Raw genomic sequence first — 9,886 nt, 5'->3', positions numbered from 1 at the left:
ACTAATGTCATAATGGGAGAAAACAGTGGACAAGTTAGAGACAAAATATATCTAACCACTGCTTACACAGAAAATGTGTCTATGTATGCATTATTATGGTTCATTCTATCAGGGTACTGAATACAGAGACACTCAAAAGTTTGTTGTTTGATAGGTACTATTATTCCCAGTTACATGACCTGTGGAATAATCTTTAAAAAAATCTCAGAAAGACTGCTCATCATAGGACACGTTCTAGCTTTGTTTTCCTAATCCAGTCTTACAAGTATACCCCATGGACATGACTGGAGTTTACACTTCCACCAACCAACCTCCCAATTATGTTCTGGAGTTGAATTTCACAATGATTATCTTTAAAATAAGGTGCTACAGTGCAAAATGAATCCATCTGAAAAATCACAAGAAAAGTAAACAAGGGAATATGGAGAAGTGGAAGAAATGAAAGGACTACCTGCTCACAAAAGAACCTAGGAAGGCCAGTAACATACTGAAGAAAGAGGGCTCTTAAAAACAACACCCTTAATCCGAAAAAAAAAAAAAAAAAGCACAGTCCATAGAGCAGGTTAAAATGAATACACTCCACAGCAAATAGAGGCACTGCCTTGAGAATTTTTAAAGAATAAATATTTTTCTGTAATTAAACATTATGCAAACACGTGCCACGCTTGCTCTTACTCTTCCATGCATATGCGTTATATACAATTTTGAAAAATACTGTGTCCTTTTTGTTTTTTAAAAGTCATATACAAATGTTTCTGTAATGTCCCCTGACCCCCTGCTAGAAGTCCATCTTACAATAAGCCAACTGACATTCATCATCAAATAGAAAAAAAACATACATTTCAATGGCTGGTTGGACACAAGAAGCAGTGTCAAACACCTGTTCAGATTTGATTTATATTATGAAAAGACAGAAAGGAGGAAAGAAAGTGAAAGGAAGAACAAAAGAAAAGACTAAAAAAATAGAATTTTCAGTGCTGAAAGTGAAGTCTTGTTAAAGTTGGAGGCCATTTCATAGTCCTTTGTGCCAGCCTCTACAATACTGCTGTACAACTGTAGTCACTTTACCATTTTATTACAATAATTTACTTCAACGCTTCCTTAACAAAAGAAAAAGGCTGAGAAGGCATATGATCAAAAGGGGGGGGGTCCTCAATGAGCAGCAGAGATGCTAAGTAAAGAAAGAATATGACACTGAGTGGGAGAGGGTATTCCGGCAGTAGAAACCAGCAGTGTGAGAACAGGCTTATCAACTTTTTTTTTTTTTTTTTAAATTGCATCAGCGATGTAGTTGGTAAATTTGTTTTAGTGAGAGTTCATTTTAAAAAGTCTGTTGCTCTCAATCCTCAATATATTCCCATAAATCTTTTTCATAGCCTTCATGCACGTGCAGGAGTAATACCCTTCGTCGACTCTCACAGTACCTGTAAGAGAAAAAAACAAAACAATTATAGTAGAAGTGCATACACCATCAAAACTACAAGCATGCTGTACACGTCTAGTTGCTTCATCCTCATATATGGTTAAGCAACATGCTACAGAAGACTGGAAAGGCAGACTGCATCTATTAAACACTATGTGGTAACACAATGCAACATGGCTCCAGTGATTTTTGTATCAAGATAGTGCAGGAAGATGAATGGTCTAGTTTAAGGACAACTCTGATGCCACCTTTGGGAGGACATTAAAGGAAAAGTACAGTTGTGTACACTTACCATAAATGTAGATGTTTTTGAGTGTATTCAATGTTGCAGTCATTACACTTGGGTAATCTGCTGGCAGGTTGCCCTCAGTCGGCCTGAATTCCAAAGTCTTGTGTCCTGCGTCGGTTGCTGTCTCCTCTTGCATGACGTCAGGTCGTCAGGGGTATAAAACAGGCAGCCGACGCCATTTTATTTAGTTTTTCTTGCCCCAGATGTCAGGTGCCCCCCAAATGGGTAGCAAAAATATATATAAACTATATATACATGCAACAATCTAAACTTTACCTTCATCTACAAGCAAATACACCACAAAGGCTGTAGAAAATAGTGAACGAAAGAAAAACTCCAGAATAAAAGGGGGATGGCGGGCGGGTAACCTGGACTGCAACAGTAAATACACTCTAACATCTACATTTATGGTAAGTGTACACAACTATACTATGTTCTTCATGTTTCACTGTTGCAGTCATTACATTTGGGTGGAGTCCCAAAGCTATGGATGGGAGGCTGGAGCTAAACTGCATTAGGGGCGGCTATAAGGTCCTGCAGAACTGCAGTGGCAAAGCCTGCCCTGGACTTAGAGAAGACAGGCAAATGATAATGCTTTGTAAAAATATTAACAGAACTCCAAGTAGCAGCTTCTATAATGTCTTTGGTTGGTACCCCTCTGAGAAAAGCTGCTGATGTAGCTGCAGCCCTGCTGGAATGAGACCTAATGCCCTTGGGCACCGGTTTACCATGATGTAAGTAGCAGAAACGAATGCAGTGGCTTATCCACTTTGAAATAGCCTTTCCCTCTGATCCTGTAGCAAATGCCACCAGTAAGCTGCTCAGTTTTTCTTAGAGCTTTAGTCCTGCTCAAGTAGAATCTTAGTTGTCTATGTATGTCCAAGTAATGCAGAATCCGCTTCCTCTTGTTCTGCGGATTTGGATAAAAAGTTGGCAGATGAATAGTTTGGTTAAGAGCCATACTGGAAACCACCTTAGGCATAAAGGAAGGATTGGTCCTGAGGGACACCCTGTTTGGATAAAATATGATAAAAGGCTCCACAGCCATGAGGGCCTGTAGCTCTGAAACCCTTCTTGTTGAAATAACTGCCAGGAGCAAATCTGTTTTCCATGATAAGAACTTTAGATCTGCAGTAGCAGCTGGTTCAAATGGAGGCAGGGTAAGCTTTTCCAACACAAAATTGAGGTCCCATGATGGTACTGGTGATCTTCTGGGAGGCCTTACATTTTTGGCCCCTCTAAGATACTGCTTTAGCAAAGGATGAGAAAAGATTGGTGGCTCTGTGTTGTAATGAGCCGAGATGGCAGAGGCATGGATTTTTATTGATGAAAAAGATAGGCCTTTGTCAAGCATCTCAGTCAAGTATTGTAAAATCTGAGGAATATTTGGCTCTGCTGTGTCAGTTCCTTGTGCTTGGTTCCAAGCACAGAATCTCTTCCATTTATCAGCATAAGACTTTCTAGTACAAGGCCTTCTGGCTTCCAAAATGACATCCATCACAGATTTACTGAGAGGTATTGTTTGAATAACTACATGATAAGCCATGCTGCCAGGTTCAGTGTTTGGAGCTGATTGTGCAGGATCTGATTGTTTTGCTGAGACAGTAAGTGAGGTATTTGAGGCAAGTACCAAGCTGGGAATTGAGACTTACTCCTTAGGATTGGATACCAGTGTTGGCGGGGCCAGTCCGGGGCAATTAGTATCATCTTTGGTTTTTCTTGTCTGACTTTTAGTAGGACCTTGGGAAGAAGAGGCAGAGGAGGAAAGGCGTAAACTGATAGGTTTTTCCAACTGAAGGATAGGGCATCCACTTTCCATGCTTGTCTGTGATAAGTTCTTGTGCAGACTTTGTCCAGTTGATAATTCCGAGGAGAGTCAAATAGGTCTACGTCCGGGCTCCCCCACTTCTTTGTTATCATGCTGAAGACTTATGGATTTAGTTTCCACTCATAAGGGTCTATAAGGTTTCTGATCAAGTCGTCTGCCAGAGTATTTTGCTTTCCTGGCTGGAATTGAGCTTTAAGATGTACTTGGTAAGTCAAGGCTGTGTCCCACAGTGCCATGGCTAGTCTGCAAAGGGGGTATGAGTGTGTGCCCCCCTGCTTGTTTATGTACCACATAACCGTGGTGTTGTCTGTCTTTATCAGTAGTTGTCGTGGATGAAGTAAGTCCTTGAAGGCTGTCAGGGCATTTTGAACAGCTAACATCTCTTTTTGGCTGATATGCAGATGCATTTGTTTTGGGGTCCATATGCCCTGAATGCATCTTCCCGCCAGGTGGGCCCCCCATGCATAGTCTGATGCATCTGTAGTTAAGGTTTGGCTGGCAGGGGGTAGAGTGAAAGCCCGTCCCATGTTTTGGTGACATGCCTTTTCCCACCAAAGAAACTCCTGTTGTAGGCAGGGAATGAGAGGAATCATTGTTTCCAGACTGTGACAATGCTGACTCCATAAACTTTTTACGTACCACTGTAGTTTCCTCATATGCAGTCTTGCATATGGAATCAGTAGAATGCAGGATGCCATGAACCCCAAAGCCTGCAGTGTTTATCTTGATAACTGGGTTTTTGTTGCCATGAACCCCAAAGCCTGCAGATAACTGGGTTTTTGTTGCCATCTATTTGAAGTAAATAGTCAGTTGCCGTTGTTTGCCTGGAGTGAGGAAAGTCATCTGGGCCGTTGTATTCAAGCTTGCGCCCAGGAATGTTATCTTTTGAGAGGGTACCAGTTGTGATTTCTTTTCGTTTATTGTGTACCCTAGGCCTGTTAGAAGCCTTTTCACAAACGCCAGATGCTGAAGAAGAATGTCCTTGTTCTCTGCTTGAATGAGACAGTCGTCCAAGTAAGGATAGATTTGTATACTTCTTTGTCTGCAAAATGCAATTAACTGGTGCCAGGCACTTTGTAAAGTTAGCATTTTGAATTTTGGAATGTCTAGGAATGTGTTCAAAATTGATAAATCCAGTATTGGGCGCCAGGACTTGTCTTTTCTGGGTACCAAGAACAGTCTTGAATAAAACCCTTGTCCTTTTTCTTGTTCTGGCACTGGGTGAATAGCCCCCATATCCATGAGGGACGTAACTTGTTTCTGTGCCTCTGCCCATTGATTTTTTGGCAGATCTGGCCAACCGTTTGCAACTGGCAGAGTATGAAAGTGGAATCTGTATCCCTGAGATACTATGTTTAACACCCACTTGTCCTGGGTTATTAACTGACAATTTTGAGCATAAAGTGCTAATTTTCCCCCTAAGGGTGCTGCCAAAAGATAAGTGCTTGATGATGGCAGAGGGAAGTCATTGAGACTGTTTACTGTAGGGTTGCGCTTTATTTCCTCCAGATATGGAGGTAGACGCACCCCATTGCTTTGACCTGTAAGAATCCTGTGACTGGTATCTAGAACCCTTAGGGTGCCTGGATTTGCCCTGTGGAGCTATGTCGGACACAGGAAAGGACCAATTTTTTGTAGGCCAGTGTCTACTGAATCTTGGTGGCTGCACTTGTAAGAAGTCTTTAACAGTTTGCATAGACTTAGCTTTATCTTCCATTTTCTTTAAAACTTCTTCTGCCTTAATACCAAACAGAGTATCATGCTGTAAAGGTTCATCCAGCAATTTAGCTTTAACATGATCAGGCAAATTTTGCTCTTTTAGCCAGGCATGCCTCCTAATCACAGATCCAGTAACTGCGGCTCTGCAAGAGGTCTCTAAGGAATCAAAACCATATTGCAAAGTATGCTTTCCAACTTGTTCTGCTTAATGCAATAATTCCTGCAATTCTTTATTTTCTGCACATTCAGAAATCAACATCATTTTCTGTTTCAGTAATCCCATAATATGTTGTTGATACTTGAGCATATGAAACTGGCAGTTTAAGGCCCTAATTGCCAAGGTTGCAGATGCATAAACCTTCTTTCCCCATCTATCCAGTGCCCTGGAATCTTTGTCAGAGGGGGTAGCATTTTTTGCCGTTGAGGCCTTAACACCTTTTGGACCCTGTGAAATAGTTTCAGCATCAGCAGCAGGGTTTTTAAATAAAAATTTGTGCGAGTCAGGAACCCTGTAATATCTGTCTGGCTTGCTATGAGCCGGAGGTAAGGAGTCTGGAGTCAAGCTTGACTCTGAAAACACATCATCAACAATGTCTAACACAGGAGGTATGGCTAAAGGCCTATGTTGAGGGAGAAGAAGGAAATCCCTAAGCCTCTTTTTTGATTCTGAGAAATCTTGACTCTACTCAGTGAAAATGCTCCCTCAAAGTATGCAAGGTTTCTCCAAAGGAATAATCTTCAGGAGGAGATGCAAATGGGATAGATTCCTCTGCATCAGAATCCTCACAGGGTGGTATAGAAAATTCCTGATCAGAAGAGGAATCAGAAGAAATAGAAACCTGATCTGAAGATTCATAACCAGTGTCTTGCCTAGGCCTCTTGTCAGGTGGGGGTTGGGGACCCCTGATCAAGGTAATTAGGTCTTCAGCCATTTATGATCATCTGCTTTTTGGGCACAGAGGCCTGTGCACATGGCTCATGTGTCAGTTTTTTAGCTTTAGAAGTTGCTTTTTTCTTTGATTTTGAAGCTGGTGTCGGTTTTATATAGAAATGCTGTGGCCTGAAGACACCCTCAGAAGCCTGTGCCTGCTCAGCGGCTCCGGACCCATCCGAGGGAGAGACATCAGCGGGTACAATACTTTGAGATCTCGCGGTGTGCCGGACTCCACATGGTTCTCGGTAGAGGCCTGCGACTCGAAAGTAGCGGGTATCAGGGGCTGCGAAAGTGCTTCACTGAGTACCGGCGAACTGGCGACTGGCTTAGGAGAAGCTTTGTCGTCGGTTTTGGACCTCGATGGTCTGTCTCTGTCCTTTTCTTTGCGTTTTTTTTGTGAACTCCGGTAGTCGGATTGCTATCCGACGACATTTCAGGATAGTTAAATCTGTTTCCAAAATATTTTGAAGCAAAGATATACCAACGGTTAATAGTGCGTTGGTTAAATCTAGCACAAAACAGACAGCTAGGCACGTTATGATCGGGGCCTAGGCAAGGAATACAGCATAAATGGAAATCCTTATGAGGTATTTGCTTCCCACAAGTAATGCAATTATTAACTTTTACTGACATCGGTATGGAGCAAGAAAAAGTTTCCCCAACGGGGTACTTAGCTTTAGTGAAGACTTCGGTTCTGAAACTCGAATTCAAAAATTTCAGGAGTCGGCCGACCGGCACTTGCGAACTGCTTCTGCTTCGGGCACCGTGCGGCAAGAAAGACTAAAGAAAATGGCGTCGGCTGCCTGTTTTATACCCCTGACGACCTGACGTCATGGAAGAGGAGACAGCAACCAACGCAGGACCCAAGACTTTGGAATTCAGGCCGACTGAGGGCAACCTGCCAGCAGATTACCCAAATGTAATGACTGCAACAGTGAAACACGAAGAACATCACCCTACTCTGATGCTCCTCGAAAAGTAATTGAGAAATGTATGTCCTCAATTCTCACTAGATAACTCACTTTGTATGTAACCTTGGTTAAAATGTTTCATTTGCAGTCATACTTCCATCCCCTACATAACCTGATACTACACTGTCCATGATGGTACACCATCTTTCTTTCTCTCAAGACTTATTCTTAACTCTCTCTGATTTTCTGGCAATAACCTATCAATAATAATTAAAACAAAATGGAAACTTGCTCCCACTGTGTGCATTCTTAGTACCAGATTACTATACCTCCTGTTTACAGAATGCCTTTGTATTCTGTTCATTGCGGATAGTCTCCCTTCTTTACTTTCTGCAGTAGTTTCTCTGCAGTGAGTGACAGAATGTATACTTAAAAAAATTACAAAGATCCATAGAAAGGTTTACGCTCTTATCTTTTTTCGACTCCTACAAAGTATGGAATATCCACCTGCTCTGAAGATGCATTAACTGACAACAGATGTGTGAGCTGTGGTGGTAGTTTTAACACACTGCACCTTTTGATTTCTTCCTCTTCCTTACCCTTGGCTTGGGCCATTCCCCTCGCACTCCGCTAACATGTATGCACATCTCTCATCTCCTACACAACCCATTATTTTTAACTGTAAGCCACTTTGCCACATCCTTCCTTTTTCCTCAATCCTCTTTGTTAACACTAAAAGACAGCCTCACAAACTTAAGCCCTCAGTTTCATAGCTGAAAAACACTTAAAACTGTTTTTCCACCCTATGTTTTGCCGTATACAACCATCACTGTTGTGTTTTGTTGTATATGATTCTCTCTATAAAAAAATATTGTTCTGTGCTGCACATCTCTGTAGGAAGTGCACTACTTAGCATTGTGTATTAAAGGATGGTACCCTCTTGCAAACTTGTTTGTTCTTTTAAACAATGTTTCAGAGATGTTAATATGCTGTTAAAAAGCAGTACTGCACTACAATGCAAAATTCCTTATTGCACATAGAGTTTTTACACATGCAGCCTTTCTTCTTGCCCTTTTTTATTTCCTGCAGTAACTTTTTTGTATTGAGGGATGGAATACATACTTAAAAACAATTTACAAGAATAAAAAGAAAGGTCTGTGCTAAAACCTTTTCGACTTTTATACCACATGGAGTGCCCAACTGCTCTGCACATGGGTCAACTGACTGGCTCCTGCTGATGCATGAGCTGTGTCCCACTTTGCTCCCCTCCCCCACTCCCAATTCCCCAGCCAGCCCCGTCCACCATCAATTTTTTTCACATTCTCAACCCATTTTCACCTAAACATTATAACACAAAGCTGTTTCATCACATCCAATTCCTTACATTATTGTACCTCTTATCAACTCATCCATTTCCTTCTCTCTCAACAAGGTACTCCTTTTATAACTCCATTATTTTTATTTTTTTTATTTTACATTTGTTGACCGGGCTAGTCTAACTGGATATATGCCCATTTTCAGTACAGGCCCAGGGAGAAAAGCTCCACATAAAATATACATCACAATAATAATTCAGTTTAAAGACATAAAAGTTCAATTAGCAATACTAGTCATAAAAAAATAATATGTGCTTCAAAGTAGAAAAGCATATGTGATATAAGACAGTAGAACAATTTTTTTTTTGTATTCCCCAACGGTCAATCACTGTGGGAAGGAAGTATTTAGAAGGATGAAGAGATTCTAGAACAAAGTTATAAGTAAGGAGCAGCAGGAGAGACTAGTTTAAGAGAACAGAGATAGGAGAAATTTGGTTAAGAGGTAGATACAGAGAGTTATAGGGGAGAAGACAGTTATGTTTATCTACGGAAGAATAAGTCTGACATAGAGGTAGGAAGTGGACTATATGAGAAAACTGAGTAGAGGTGGAAAAGCAAAGGAAGAAATGGATGATAAAGATAACTGGATGAGAGAATATTAGTCTGGGTTAGTACAGGGACATAGCCAGTGGCTAGTTAGATATACTTTAAGTTTCTTTTTGAAAAGTATAGAAGAAGGAGAGGCAAGTTCAGAGGGCAGTAGGTTCCAGCTTTTACCTACTGCATTAGAGAAGAGGGAGTCACCTGCTTTATTGGAATGTTTATATACATAAACCAGTAGTTTGTGGGCTGAGCATAGATTTCTAAGATTGTTATATTGGGTGATAGGATTTGTGAGAATTGGTGTTTTTCCTGGATAATACAGGGTTTATGGGTAATAATTAGTTGTTGAAATAAAATCTGATTGTGCAGTTCAAGCCAGCCAAGTTGCTTCTGATTTTGGCAGTGGTGGGTTCTAAATGGGGAGCCAGTAGCAAATCTGGCTATGCTATTATAGGAGATTGCAAGCTTGTTGAGATTAGTTTTCGATAGACTGGTGTATATAGGAGAGGCATAAAGGAGAGTAGAGATAAGGTGGGTAAGGGCAATGGTAGTTCTGGCTGTGGGAGTGAGGAAGGGTTTGATTTTGTAGAGGGAGCCGAGTTTACGGTTAACTGATTTTATTGTGGAGTTGATATGAGTATCATAGTTAAGACTATTATCAACAGTGACTCCTAAGAGTTTGGTAGTAGTGTCAGGAGAAATGACTGCCCCATTGTTGGATTTGATAGAGAAGTGAAATGAGGTAGATTTATGTGTAGGAGTAAATATTAGAAGTTTAGTCTTTTTTTGCGTTGAGGAGGAAACTGCGTTGTAAGAACCAATCTTCTACAAGCTCAAAGACTTTTTGGGTAAGGGAGTGAAGT

The 9,886-nt window shown here is 41.1% G+C and overlaps 1 protein-coding gene across 2 annotated transcripts in view; it reads right to left on the bottom strand.

Moving 5' to 3' along the window:
* Window positions 1-589: 589 nt before the first annotated feature.
* The window catches only part of ARIH1 (ariadne RBR E3 ubiquitin protein ligase 1), a 2,944,219-nt gene continuing 2,934,922 nt past the window's right edge, over window positions 590-9,886 (bottom strand). For both annotated transcript variants that reach the window (XM_044077451.1, XM_044077453.1), the window contains one exon: window positions 590-1,424. In XM_044077451.1, coding sequence (XP_043933386.1) covers window positions 1,340-1,424 — 85 coding nt within the window. In that variant the 3' untranslated portion in view covers window positions 590-1,339. The remainder of the gene's footprint in view (window positions 1,425-9,886) is intronic.

This window comes from Protopterus annectens, chromosome 7.part0 (assembly GCF_019279795.1).
Source record: "Protopterus annectens isolate FY-2018-M chromosome 7.part0, PAN1.0, whole genome shotgun sequence".
Taxonomy (NCBI): Eukaryota; Metazoa; Chordata; order Ceratodontiformes; family Protopteridae; genus Protopterus; species Protopterus annectens.
This window is presented reverse-complemented; position numbering and strand designations above follow the sequence as displayed.